At 42.5% G+C, this 15,354-nt stretch overlaps 1 protein-coding gene across 5 annotated transcripts in view; it reads right to left on the bottom strand.

Moving 5' to 3' along the window:
• LOC140487128 (rho guanine nucleotide exchange factor 10-like protein) overlaps window positions 1–15,354 on the bottom strand; it is a 205,014-nt gene that overhangs the window by 54,929 nt on the left and 134,731 nt on the right. For all 5 annotated transcript variants that reach the window (XM_072586666.1, XM_072586667.1, XM_072586668.1 and 2 more), the window contains 4 exons: window positions 10,302–10,447; window positions 6,825–7,003; window positions 5,653–5,768; window positions 861–988 (listed from right to left, as the gene is read on the bottom strand). In XM_072586666.1, the coding sequence (XP_072442767.1) occupies window positions 861–988; window positions 5,653–5,768; window positions 6,825–7,003; window positions 10,302–10,447 (569 nt within the window). The remainder of the gene's footprint in view (window positions 1–860; window positions 989–5,652; window positions 5,769–6,824; window positions 7,004–10,301; window positions 10,448–15,354) is intronic.

Raw genomic sequence — 15,354 nt, forward strand, 5'->3', positions numbered from 1 at the left:
TCACCTCATCCTTCAGAAAACAAAATGCATCATAAATGACTCACCACGTATTACTGCAAAAGAACACATTCCAGTGTTGCTGGAGATGTGAGGCAAAAAAACAGAGGATGGTGCAAACACATTTCAGGTCAGTTAGCATTTCAACAGCAACACAAAAACATTATGTCTCAGAAGGGACTATCCAGGAGAATGCTCATGACCAGACGGGTGAAGACTACATAAATAAAAGCCATCTGCCAAAAACATAACCAGAAAAAGCATGCTCCTTCAAAACTTAGTGGCAAGATGCTGCAATTAAAAGAAAAACAACTGAATTCAAGAAATTTTATTTCTTAGCTCATAGTGTGTGCCACGGTGGCTCAGTGGTTAACACTGCTGCCTCATAGCACCAAGGACCCGGGTTCAATTCCAGCCTCAGGTGACTGTGTGGAGTTTGCACATTCTCCCCGCGTCTGCGTGGGCTTCCTCCAGGTACTCTGGTTTCCTCCCACAGTCCAAAAACATGCAGGTTTGGTGAATTGGACATGCTAAATTCTCCAAAGTGTTCAGGGATGTGCAGGTTTTGATGCATTAGTCAGGGAAAACATTAACTAATAGAGATTAGGGGAGTGGGTCTGGGTGGGATACTCTTCAAAGAGTCGGTGTGGACTTGTTGGGCCAAATGGTCAGTTTCCACAATGTAGGGATTCTATGACCTGTTTCTGTAGCAAATGAAGAGTAAATGGTCAAAAATAAAAGCTCTCTCAGATACAAGCACCAATTTGATGATACATAATATTTCAACTTGCGAGTTGGACTCTCCTCTGATAATTCTATTACCACCAGCCTTCCCCCTCCACTGCCCTCCCAATGCTGCTTACTTGTCCGGTTTCCCTGGCAACAGGAGGCGGAGACGACACTTGTTTGCCGACTGGATCTCATCCTCTTTAATCCTGATCAGCCTCTGGAGGGCTCGGGTCCAATCCTGGGCGACAATGAGGTTTAGGTTCTGGAGAATGGGACAGAGCAGAGTAAGACACCTATGGTTGACCGCACCAAGTATTTTCACAAAGATCCCGTAAAGAAATCCAGACAAAAGACATGCAAGTGTTACCATTTAAAAAAGGTCAAAAGTCACAGAAGCTGGTCACATTTAACAAATGTTTCCATCCTTCATGAAGAAACTCTACCCATTTCCTTCCTCCTGCCTCAGGTGACTCTGTGTGGAGTCTGCACATTCTCCCTGTGTCTGTGTGGGTTTCCTCCGGGTGCTCCGGTTTCCTCCCACAATCCAAAAATGTGCAGGTTAGGTGAATTGGCCACGCTAAATTACCCGTAGTGTAAGGTGAAGGGGTAAATGTAGGGGAATGGGTCTGGGTGGGTTGTGGGTCGGTGTGGACTTGTTGGGCCGAAGGGTCTGTTTCCACACTAAGTGAGTAATCTAATCAAATCCCTCAGTCCCTTTGCTCAACAGTTCATCCACATCAATTTGTCATTTGTTCTGTGGTCTAACTGCTCTTTGAGTCAAGAGCTTTGCCTTCAAGTTATAATCCTATTGAAGCCCACCCCCCCCCCCGCCCCAAAAAGAAGACTCATTATTCAGGGTTTTGTTTTTGTGAACAACTATTTGGATCCACTTGATTAATCATTTTCTGAAGGTGCAGAATTCACCTCAAGTCACTGCTCCCTTTTCTCGGCAGGAGATTCTTCAATGAGAGGAGGAAGGCTTCCATGGTGAGCGGTTTATAGCAGCATTCAAGAGTTTACATCTGTCTATTCTATCTTCTTTCGCAAAAACCGTAGTGAAGCAAAGCTTCTGCTATAGATATCACAGACTGGTCACAGGGCAGTGTCACTGCACTCCAAAACAGATATGTTTAAAGACAGCTGACAGCTTCCAACTTCACAAGAAGCTGGAATGCAGCTCTAATGGTAGATTAACAGTGCTGGGTGTACCAGGCTTTAGAATTGCACACAGCTAGGAAGAAAGACAGGGAGACCTGTAGCACCTGGGATGTCCTAAAGACATCCCAAGTGTTTTCAAGCTCAATAATTCATTTTGAAAGTGTGGCCATTGTTAGAAAGTTAGAACATGGAATAGCTATTTTGCATCTCTGAGGGAAAAGCCAGCAAAACAAAAACAGTATTACTAGGAAATAAACATACTGGTCATGCTGTAACGCTATCCTCAGGCATACAAAACAAATTGGACCACTTTTCTGTCGCCCATAGAGTCAGAGTTATACAGCACAGAAACAGACCCTTCAGCCCAACTCATCTGCGCCAACCAGACATCTCAATTTGACCTAGTTCCATTTGCCAGCATTTGGCCCTCTAAACCCTTCCTATTCATATATCCATCCAGATGCTTCTTAAGTGTTGTAATCATACAAGTCTCCACCACTTCCTTCAGCAGCTCGTTCCATACATGCACCACCCTCTGCATGAAAAAAGTTGCCCCTCAGGTCCCTTTTAAATCTTTCCCCTTTTCACTTAAACTGCCCCACTCTGGGGAAAAGACCTTGACTATTCATCCTATCCATGCCCCTCATGATATTATAAACCTCTATAATGTTACCTCTCAGTGTCTGACGCTCCAGGGAAAAATGCCACAGCCTATTCAGCCTTTCCCTGTAGCTCAAACCGTCCAACCTCGTAACATCCTTGTAAATCTTTTCCGTACCCTCTCAAGTTTCACATCACAGGGAGACCAGAACTGAACGCATTATTCTAAAAGTGGCCTCATCAATGTCCTGTACAGCTGCAACATGATGTCCTAACTCCTATACTCGATGCACTGACGAATAAAGACAAGTGTACCAAATGCCTTCTTCACCACCCTGTCTACTTGCGACTTCACTTTCAAGGAACTATGCCCTTGCACCCCTAGATCTCTTTGCTCAGCAACACTCTCCAGAGACCTACCATCAACCGCTTTTGCTTCTGTTCTTGTGTTTCAGTTTGAGTTCATCAAAAACACTGGCAAAAACAATGAGAATAAGTAAAAAAAAAAGTGGACATTCTTTGCTTGATCAGTCAAATATATATTAAACATAAATGGAATCTCTGCAGGGAGAGAGAAAACATACTTTATTTAAAAAAAATCTAAACTATATATACACATGCCCTTCATTCTCAAATATGAAAACTGCCACAGATTTCATTCTTGTCACTTAATTTACAACTTCTGATTTTCAGCATCACGGCTGAGAATCACTTGCAGCCCCATGGCGTTAAACAACTATCTGCAGTTCCAGCCAGGACACCAACTGTGATTCAAAAACATACCTGTCACTAGCTGCAAGGAAGAGATTGTAGAGTTCAAGAGAGGAACTGTATAAAGCATACAATCCTTTCCTGATTGAAGTTGGAACAGAGCTGCGCATAAACCTTTTTTTTTTGTCGTGGCACAAAGGACCCGCAAAAAATTTTAAGCATCAAGGCCAATATTATCCTCCTTCCATGCAATGATAATGCAGTTACTACCTCACCATTAAAACTACCCCTTTCTGGTTTTCCTATTGAGGCAAGTGATAAAAATATATTTTCAATAACTAACTGAAGTAGCTTCTGAGCCAAGAATTAACAGCCCTGACTATTACATTGTAAACAACATGGATTTATTTATGCAGACTCAGCAAATAATTTCCGCTATTTGGAGCACCGTCATTACCAACTTGAAAAGCACCTCTATTATCATACTCAAAACACAAAGCGCTGGAGTAACTCAGCAGGTCTGGCAGCAGCTGTGAAGATAAAAAAAAACAGTTAACGCTGAGTCTGATATGACTTCTTCAGAATAAAAGGTGAGAAGAGAAAAGAAATATCTACAGCAACACCATGAATGCTCAGATTTTTTTTAAGCAGGTGTTTAAGCAGGTGAGGGTGGGGCTTCAACAGGAGACTCTCACCGTCAAGATAATGTTTTACTGGTTTTTCCTTCTGGGATATGCAAACTTCCATAAACTACGACAAGATAATGATCAGATCATCTTTTCCTCAAAAAGAAAATTATGCTGAATCACAGAATCTCTACAGTGCAGAACGAGGCCATTCAGCCCATCAAGTCTGCACTGACCCTCCGGAGAACATCCCACCCTAACATCTTCATCCCACATTTCCCATGGCTAACCCCCCCAAGCCTGCACATCCCTGCACACTATGGGACATTTTTTTATTGCCAATCCACCTATCCTGGGTATCTTTGGACAGTGGGAGGAAACCACTGCAGACACGGTGAGAACATGCAAACTCCACACAGGCAGTTGCCCGAGGTTGGAATCGGACCCAGGTGCCTGGCACTATTAGGCAGCAGCGCTGACCACTGAGCCACCATGCTGCTGAGAAATGTTGACCAGTACACCAGCAAGAAGCATCCCCACCCTTCTTTGAAAATTGGATAGAGGGGGCCTTGGTTTATCATCTCATCCAAAGACAGCACTCCCTCAATATTCCGCTCAGTTTTGACCTAGATTTAGTGCTCAAGTTCCAGTGCTAAATTTCCAGGGATTGAGTAGCTGCCAAGGGATGGTACATATTCAGCGTCCATGGAGTGGCTTAACTGCTTGACCCTATAGCACACAACAAACCTCCAATGCGTCACTCAGAGATCCCTGCCAGTGGACTGTGGGAGGGGGCAATCATGGAGAAACAGCAAGCTGTCATGGTAGCAGGGTCATCTGTTATTCAGGGCAAGAACAACTAATTACCCCATGTGATACTGATCGTTATACACAGGAAAAATAGAATAGGAGATGAGGAAAACGGTCTTAAAACAGCCTTAAAATGCAAGCTGTCTCTGCTCACATTGGCATTTGCTGTTTTGAGAGAGAAGGTGCAGTATTATGTTTTATCTGTATAACATGAGAAAGGTCTCTAACATTTTCTTGAAACCATTATTTCAAATTAATAACTATTGTAGGGTCAAAAAACATCATATGGTATATTGCAATGTGCTCAATGAGTGCTAGATGGAAGGATCGATTCTATGTGGGAGGAAGACGATGTTAAGACAACGGTCATTCAGGATGTGGTGTCAAACAGAGGATTTCAGCGATCAATGGTGCTCTGATAATTGAATCATCTGAAGTAATGGCCATCTTCACGTCCTTTTATCTCAAAGGTAAAGGGAGCTTCCTTCCTAGAAACATCCAAATTAGGTTTTTTTTTAAAAAAGAACACATAGCAGAATAATGCAGGACCCACCATGAGCTGTAGCAAATTGCTTCAACACCTTCCTCCCTGTCAATACAGTAGAAAACTGAAAAAGTCCTCAATCATCATCCTGGAAGTAAACCATTGCTACTATTTGGGCATGTCTTAGGTCATTATTCATGATCTTGTCACCCATAAATCTTCAATAAACAGTATCTTCTTAGAGGAGCCATCCCACTTTCAGGGGTGGATGGACAGTGACACCTTCCAGCATCTCTTCCATTGAGATGGAGCATGTATCCATCACTCAGTCACAAACGATCCTCACAATAAGGCACAGGGAGCTCTTCCGGTCGAGACAGCTGTCAGAGTGGAAATTTTTTTTAAATGGCCACAGCCCTATTTTTCCACCCATTACAAAAATGATGCCCTGATGTAACAGAGAAAAGAAAGCCAAAAGTGGTTTGGAAATTCAGAATTGACGCTGTTGTTGGAAATTCAAGAATTAAAGGGTCATACCTGATAAGTGCCATGAAGTGTGCTGATGAGCTGTGATATCTGGTTCACAACAGTAAGATCTTGTTGCAATTCCTGAAGCTCTTGGTAAAGCCGTGGGGGGCCCATATAAATCTTGCCTGTGAAAGAAAAGCAAAGCATATTCAAGAGTGGAGTGTTCAACAGCTTACAGAAAACTTACAGGAATATCAGAACTCCAGCCCACGAACAGGCAACCAATGCACGCCTGTGCTCTCTCACGTACAATAGTCTATTCCTGAAGACACTGATTCTGGATTATCTGTTGCCCTTGGGTACCTTAACTGAATTTCCATTCTCCATGGCAAGTCTGACACATTATTGAAAACCTGGCCAGTTTGGAAGGTGCAGGGCTTCCACACTGGATTCTGTTGCTGTGGCATATTTTTTAAAAATTTGTTCATAGCTATATTTGTTCCAATTGCCCGAGAGAAAGGGGGCTTCTGAGCTGTCAATCTGAACCACTGCAGTCCTTGAGATGTAGGAACATCCGCACTGCTGCCGAGAAGGAGGCTCCAGGATTATGTTCCGGCAACAGTGAAAGAATGGCAATATAGTCAAGGCAGTATGGGATTTGGAGGGGAACTTGCAGTCAATGGTGCCTGCTACGCTTGGACTTCTAAGTAGTGGTTATGGGTTGGAAGCTGCTATCTTAGGAGTCGTGGTGAATTTCTGCAGTGCATCTTGAGAATGGTACACACTGCTGCCATTATGCATTGAAGGTAGTGAATATGGAAGATTTTTAGAAGGGGCACTCATCAAGTGGGTTGCTTTGTCCTGGATGGTGTTGAGATTCTTTAGTGTTGTTGGCGGTGCAAGTAGGGATTATTCCTTCACAATCCTGAATGTGCCTTGTAGTTGATGGACAGGAGTTAGGAAGCCTGGACATTTCCTCAGAACGACAAAGTTTTTGGAATTCAACTATAATCCAATTCCCCTTTGAAAACTCTTGCTGAATCTCCCTCCACCATCCTCTGAGACAGTGCATCTCAGATCATTAAAATCACCATCGATTATTACACCCGTGACCCATTTTTGGGGTTTTTGTTTGCAACCATGCAGCCACTGTTCCATTAATCCCACAGGCTTCAATTTTACCAGGCACTCTGTTGAAGGGAATTTCCAATTTGGCAGATCCACAGCAAGCCCAGACTTACTTGATAGAGAGGTAGACGAGGTCTTTTTGCTCCCTGGATGCTGAAAGATAATTGTATCCTTGTTGTATCCTTTCCCTTCTAGGCCAACCTCCACCACCTGAACCTGCAGCAGTGGGGTGCTCCATTTCACAGTGTATTTCGGGCCGACAGGAACCAGACTGCCAATGTCTGGCTGACTCCTGGAACACAGGTTATGGAACAGGAATTAAATACTATCACATACTCTCATATTACTACCTAACCAGAAATGCAACCCAGATAAATTCCAGCTTCGCTATGCAGTAGATTAAAACACTGCATGCCAGCTCCTGAATTAACAGAACAAAATAAGGCAGTCCAGCCCATTAAGCACTCTGATTACACTTCCTATTGATGGACAACAGCTCCACCAGTAACAGGTCCTGGGGTACCTAATTTCATAGCATTCTGGATGTACTCTCCTGGACAATGCTGGCAAACTCTTTACCCATCAAGAATATCACAGCCAAGACCAATCAATGCCCATTAGTCTTCACTTTCAGGGAGGGCTCACTGTGCTGTTCTGGACACAGGGCACAATACTTAATTAGTTCTTCTCCTCAGTTGAATCCAGGAATAATGGGATTGACTATAAGCTTGGCAACATCCCCACATCAGACACCCAGAGATTGGAAGATTGCATCAATGATCTTGCAGCTTTGTGGTGCAAATGCATCAGTGCACTGAACCCAGTGGAAAATGCCATGTTGAATACATTTTAACAAAAGTAGTTCAAAGGAGGTATATGAAGAAGTGTTTAGAGCAATTCTGAAATATTGCATATGTGTACAGAGGAGAAACGCAAAAGTTTAAAAATAGTTATCAGTTCACCACAATTTCAGACTGAGGTTTTGCTCCCTTATGGCACAGTAGTAGACCACTTTCACTGTAAATTCTGGGCTCATCACAAATGCTCACAATGGACCTTTTTCTATCATAGCATGTGTCAGGTCATGTGCCACACAACAAGTTATTGACTTAGAGGTCCCTCTACATAAATCTCAAGTTCAGAAAAGAGCTCAGTGCTGAACTTGTGTGATATTGCCACCCCACTTCATTAATCAGTGTCACATCAGAAATGGTTACCTGCCGTAGGTCAATCGTCAGCTCTGACTGACAGTCAGCTCACTTTTGTAAGATTGTAACCCCACACACCCCTAAGCCCACCCCCACCCCCACCCCCTCCACTAATGATCTCATGGTGTTTAACAAACATATAATCTCCTGGCTTTGGGATCTTGCGGTGCATCCTATTAATTCACATTCCAGAAAGTTATTGCTTACACTCCTTTGGCTCTGTCCTAGACCTGCTTATCTCCAAGGACAGCCTGAATTCTGTTATCTCTATACTATCTCAATCACATTTTGTTATTCCTCTTATATTTTCTACTATCTCATTGATGGATATAAAAAATACAAACGGCAGTTGGTTTTAGCTAACTGCAATAAGATTTGTAATATTAAGTTCTGTTATAAAGTTAGTCATAGAGTGTAAAGTTATACCTCTGCTTCTACTGTTAGCAGTTTGTCACCAATAAATTGCAAACAATCTATTTCATTCAAAGCGTACCAGGCATCTTTTTAGAGATAAAAGAAAGTGTTTCTTGAGACTGATTAACTTTCACATCTAGGTTTAAACTTTTTCCCCGAATGCTTCTACAATACTTTGGTTATATGTATATCTATACTGATGTTGAAATCAATGATTATCTGAAGAATCTTTAACTAGAACCTATTTCTTAATATTGTGAGTAACTTCAACAGAAACAACTAATTACTACAAAATAACTTTATTTGTTGTTTTCTCAGCTGCTTAATGAGTTAGGTTAGCTGGTTCATGGGCCGAGATTTACACTCCTTGTTCTAACTGGTGCTGTTCACTTAATGGGACTGGAATGAGGCTGGAATCAATCACTTATCATTCCTTAGGCATCCTCTTATAAGTCTCGGATGGTTGCTTGTAGGGTCTCCCATTCACCTTGGAGTAGGGACGTTATGTTTCACTTAAATGCTGGAGCAGGCTGTTTAATTCTACTTCTGTCTTGTCGATCATTTTGTGTTTTAATCTAGGAGCAGGCCGTTTTATTCTGTTTAACTCTTGTTGGCCATTTTGTGTCTCTCAAACATGGGCCGCCCTTATAGCTAACCACCAGAAAGGTTGAATTTCATTCAACAAATTCTGGGCTGGGCTTTAAGCTAGTGCACAAAAGTGACTGTATGGCACTAACTCAGCAAAGACTTCTTCAACAGCACTTTCGAAACTCACAATCACCACCATTTGGAAGGACTGGGAATACCACCATCCACAAGTTTCCCTCTATACCACATAAAATCAGAGTTTGAAAACATTTTACCAATCCTTCACTGTTGTTGCCATAAGAAACCACAAACAGTTGTGAACATGGCCTAGAGCATCACAATCCAAACTCCCACCTACACTTCTTACCGAGTCCAGAAGGCAACCAATATAATCAAAGACCCTTCCCAACCCAGTTATACCCTCTTCCTGCAGGCAGAAGATACAAAAGCTTAAACACACATCCCAACAGATTAGAGAACAACTTCTTACCCACTTATTAGACCTCTGAATGGACCTCTCAAATTTTAAACTTAATATTGATCTTGCTCTTGGGTTTACCTGCTCCGCAGCCATAACACTGTATTCCTCTATCACACTAACGCGCTTCATGTGGTATGATCTGCCTGTATGCACGCAAAATTTTTCACTGTACCAAGGCACATGTGACAATAATAAATCAAATCAAAATTCAGGAACTCCCTTCTGAACAGCACTGTGGATCTATTACCTCTCATCGACTGCAGTCATTCAAGAAAGTAACTCACCATCTGATTCAGGGCAATTCAGGATGAGCAGTAAATACCAACCCAGTCAGTGATGCCCACATTTCATTCATTAACATTCATTAAAAATCACCTTCACCCACCTCCCTTTGTAGGTCTTTACCTGTTGGCCTCTGGGCATCATTTATCTGACTGTGGGATGTTCACGGAGGGTGGAATTGATTCAACATGACTCACTCTATTGTCCTCCGGTGAGAAATAAAGTAAGGAAATTATTTTAAGTGACAAGTTTATCTCAGCTCCCTAACAGCAAGAGAAAAGGCCTAAGTGGAAGTGTAGGATCTACGGTTTCACCTCCTACATGGCAGCAATCAAGCCCATAGTCAAAGATTTGCCACAGCATTAAGAGTCTGTCAAGGCACAGGAATCAGGACAGCAGAAGCAACATTGGACAAATCATTTACCAATCGCACCATTTCCAAGGCAGCAAGAAACAGGGAGTGGGAATAGCAATTTGTTTGGACAACATCAGATGATAAATAGGGTCCAGAGAGAAATGGAGCAGCCAGTTTAACAAGGACTCTATGTAAAAGCAAGTGGGAGGAAATACCAGCAGCTCACAAGCTGTATCGTGATTGGCAGCTTAAATGTACTTACTTTACATTGATGTTGGCACAGATAAGCAGATCGTTGAGCAGGAATACACGGCGCTCCTTGGATTTGAGGATCTGTCCCTTCTCTCCATAAACCGTCTCGGTCAGAGTCTCACATAGGACAAGCTGCCGCTGGCCAGAACTTAACAACTGCAACAGGATCAGAAGACACTAAAAACCATAGGCATAGCAGTTTGGCTTTCTGTGATGGGAGGTTATAAATTAATAAATAATCTGGAATGGGAGCAGCTTACAATTCATATCCATTTGAAAACCTTGCCTGTGCACTGGACATGAAAAATTTACAACTTAAAAAGAAGGGTGATTTGCTCAGGGTGGGGGAGTTCACAGTCTAAGAATACAGTGCAAGCCATTTAAGATGGGAGAAGAAAGGTCTCCACCCAGAGAGTGGTGAGTCTATAAAATTTCTCTGCCACAGAGAGCAGTGGAGACAACACATTGAATATTTTCAAGAAGAGCCTGACTTTGCTTGTGGGTAAATTGTTGGAGCTGAAAATGTGTTGCTGGAAAAGCGCAGCAGGTCAGGCAGCATCCAAGGAACAGGAGAATCGACGTTTCGGGCACGAGCCCTGCTTCAGGAAGGTGTAAATTGTTGGAGGTGATTTATGAACATTTCGAGGGGCAAAAATTGATTAGGGATAGTCACATGATTATCTTCACACAAAATCATCTCTCACAAACTTGATTGAGTTCTTTGAGGAAGTTATTTAAAAGATTGATGATGGAAGAGGAGTAGAAGTTGTTTATTTGTATTTTAGTAAAGACTAATTAGTACAGTTAGGTCACATGGGATTCAGGATACGCTTCGTAATTGGATACATAATTGGCTTAATGGCAGGAGACAGAAAGTAATGGAGGAGGGTTATTTTATTGGACTGAGGGCCTGTGACCAGAGGTATTCCACAGGGATCAGTTCTGGATCCTCTTTTGTTTTGGATGAGAATATGGAAGGCATGGTTAGTAAGTTTGCCAACGACAGCAAAATGTGTGGCTTAGTAAACAGTGAAGAAGGTTTTCTAAGATTACAAAAGGGATCTTGATCAAATGGGTCAATGGACTGAAAAATGGCAGATGAATTTCAATCTGGAGGCAACAAACAAAGGTGCAGCTTATACAATTAATGGTGGGCCTTGGGTAGTGCTGTAGAACGGAGGAACCTAGAGTACAGGTATATAATTCTTTGAAGTCTGCATCACATACATGGTCAAAAAGGTGTTGAGCATGCTTGCCTTCATTGCTCAGTCCTTTGAGTTTAGGAGTTGGGAAGTCATGTTAAGGTTATACAGGACATTGGTGAGGCCTCTTCTGGAATACGGTGTCCAGTTCTAGTCGCCCTGTTATAGGAAGGATATCAAGCTGGAGAGGGTTCAGAAGCGATGTTATAAAGAAAGGCTGGATAAGGTGGAACTTTTTTCACTGGGAAATAGGAAGTTGAGAGGTGACCTGCTAGAGTTATCGGTTGCTGTCTTTTCCCCCAACATAAGGGATTTCAACACTAGGGGGCACAGTTTTAAGGTGACAGGACAGGTTTTTAAAAAAGGTATAAACATGGCAAATGTTTTGTTACACAGAGGATGGTTCACATATGGAATGAACTTCCTGGGGAAGTGGTGGATGCGGGTACAGTCACAACATTTAAAAGACATTTGGATAGACACATGAAGAAGAAAAGTTTGGAGGGATATGGGCCAGAACCAGGCAAGTGGGACGAGTTTAGTTTGGAATTATGTTCAGCATGGACTGCTTAGACTGAAGGGTCTGTTCCCATAATGTATGATTTTAAGGAGTTAGGTATTGGTCTGTGGGCCGAATGGATCAAAGGGCATGGGGAGAAAGTGGAAACACGGGACTGAGTAGGATAATCAGCTACGATTAGACTGGATAGCCTACTCCTGCTCCTATTTTCTATGTTTCTATGATTATATATAGCTCTTTCCTATTCCTCCCATTGACTGATCATAAGGTTGAGTCTTACAGATTTTCAAGATGCCACATTTAACCACCAACCTCTTTGGTGCGTTAGCCAAGCAAAACAGAGAGAATTAAAATCCATCAGGTTCTCATACCCAAAAGTTGAACAGTGACCGGGATGATAAAGTACATGTTGGTGAACCCAAAACTGGTTTCTGCAGTTATGCATCCCATAGTGAATAGTTACTGAGGTTCACTATCCACATTTATATTTGATGAATAGCTATTTGGACAATGCACTGGAGAGATTAGCTTCGGGTCGATGGAACTGAACCCAGGTATGTCACTGTACAGTGTGTGAAGAATGACGATTAATTAACTCATTAATTAACCTATCAATAAAGCAGCCTGATTGATTAAAATCACTACACTGTTTAGCAGCTCCTAACAAGCAATAGAAATCAACATTTTAAGAACACTTTTTGTGCACACTTTCGATGGAAGTGGGTGGTGAGAGTGTAACGCCATGGCAAATCCCATTTAATATTCAGAATGCAAGAAGAACAGCGTGTGGCTTTGCCATCGTACATGTATATAATATAACATCACTGCAAAACAATGCCTTCAAACTCATTCAGCATTTCTCAAAGTTCCTTCTCTCCCAGATTTTAATAAAGTCTATGCCATTCACACAAATGCCATCAAATTTGCTCATCATCTAAGATTCTGACTTAAGCCACTTGTCAACAAATCCAATGCAGTCGGACTCACTGGTGTGTGAAGGCAGAGTCACATTGTTAGACCATGTGTGCAGGAGGTCAATTGCTCGCTTATTAAATAATCAAATGTCAATACTGCAAGCTTTTACTATTAAAATTCTTATAATACTGTATTTTATGATGTAGCTGCTGGGTAGCCATGAACACCTGGTAGAGCACAACCTTCTTCGAGCCTAATTTACATTTAGAAGAGGTACTGCATAATCTTAGAAAGGGCACCACTACTCTGCACTCAGCAGTTCGCCGTGCACATTATGTTAATTACACCAGTCAAAATGCAGCACATCGTCACATACAAAATGCTAGCCGGCACAGAAAAGCTACACCTCAGCTCATCTCTCGGCATGGTTGGTAAATGTGCTGACGTCCGACACCACACAGAGGACAACCGGACACCCGAACCCCCATCAGCACCAAGAAAGCTCACCTCGGTCAGCCTGAGCGATGGGGCAGCCAGCCGTACACTGCCCGCTGCTTACTATTTGCTGCCTGCTGTCCAAGCCAGCACCCACTGTCCCTATTCAAGAGATGCCCTGCCAATGCCTACACACTGCCAGTATAACAGCTTCCCAACACATTGGCTAGTGCCCTCACTTCTGAAGCGAGGTGGTAATTAATTATATAAGAATTTACAGAAGGTGAACACTGCCAGATTATGGGCACCAGTCAACCAACTTCTTACTTCATTCAAACTACACACAACAGCAGGGGTCAGTGAATAAGATTACAGGAGTGAATGTCACAATTTATTTCGAGAGTGCATTTGCTCACATGTGCAGGTCTTTTGTATTTCTGTGCACAATCAGTGCAGTAAAGTTTGAGTTCCTGCACTTTGTAGAAGTAACACTGGTGGAAATCCTGGCTGATTACTCCCTTCCTCTGTCCAGGGGGCCTGAAAATCACAAACAGAAATGCGACTGCCCTGCTGGTAACTTGGCTCAATGTAGGCATCAAACTTTGGGCTAGCATGATGATTATGATGCTATACCGCACTGGATGGGCAGCGCATCATAGGACCGCTGATTAGAGGCTTTTAGTTTAAATGGATTCCAGACACAAAAGGCACAGTCTTTTTGCTACAGACCCCATTCAATCGGTCACTGAACAACTCAATCAAGGGGCAAAATGCCGTCCTTGAACTAAATTGCCTGCCTTGTATAACAAGTAAAATTTGGAGGCGAATGAAGTGTCTCTAATTTGCGGAATATTGCCAACCCAGATAATCAGCTGATATTCTTGTGCTTGGTTTCTAAATTGTGCAAATGGAACAAAAGTTCTCAGTGGAGGAAAATGCCGGTAGTTCCAGTATCGCAGCACGTTTCAGGGGAGGGGAACAAGGTGGAAGAGAAACAGAGAGAGAGAGAGAGAGAGAGAGAGAGAGAGAGAGAGAGAGAGAGAGAGAGAGAGAGAGAGAAAGAAAGAACGAACAGAAAAAGTAGTAGATAATCATTCTGGGTATATGTACTAACAAAAGCAACTGCACAAAATATAATTTTCCAAGTCTCTGAACCCTTTACCCTAACTTCCTAGCACAGCTCTCCAATCATGGGATTTGCTGTTGACCTCCTCCTCCTCAGAGCTCTGCCCAGTTAAAATAACAGGCCTGCCATAGACATACTTTAAAAAGCTGCTTAGCCTAAAGGAGGGATGATAAATGGATGACTAAAAGAGGTGGTTTGTAATTTATCCTGAATTCTTCCTTCCTTCTGCTATTTCCCCTTCACATTGCCTCTTCACCAAAAGAATGGCCTGCACGTACACAGCCCAAACGACCAATGCTGTTCACAGAACTTTACAGCCAATGGTGACTACTGCAGTCTCCTCACCGGTCAGCCTGTGGGAAATTGCAGCAGCCAATTTGAATACAAGAAGCTGAGATAATTCCAAACGAACAGCAGTATGATCATCCCACAGCCTCAGCTTTAAACAGGGCTGGCTGTTAAACATATATGGGCCAGCACACTCGCTATTAATGGATTAATGTGGTGCAATCATGGCCTTTCTTTCCCCCAAACACCCATCTAAAAGTCGAGACAGTAAACTGGGAAAATGTGCTAATGGGTAAAAACACCGGAAAACCAGTAGAGGATGTTTAAAGAGACATTTGGCACAATACAAAACCAGCTTATACCCCGGAGTGGAACAGCTCAACTTCAAGGGAGAAACAACCACAGACAACTAAGGAACAGCATAAATCTAAATGAAAGGACTTATAAAAATGCAAAACAAAAAACCAGCACAAATCCTGCCGAATGGGAAAGACGCAAAGACAAGCAAAGGCCCACAAAGCAGTTTATATGAACCACAAAGCAGCTTATATGAACCTCGAAACAAAATTGTGAAAGG

The sequence above is a fragment of the Chiloscyllium punctatum genome, chromosome 16 (assembly GCF_047496795.1).
Source record: "Chiloscyllium punctatum isolate Juve2018m chromosome 16, sChiPun1.3, whole genome shotgun sequence".
NCBI lineage: Eukaryota > Metazoa > Chordata > Chondrichthyes > Orectolobiformes > Hemiscylliidae > Chiloscyllium > Chiloscyllium punctatum.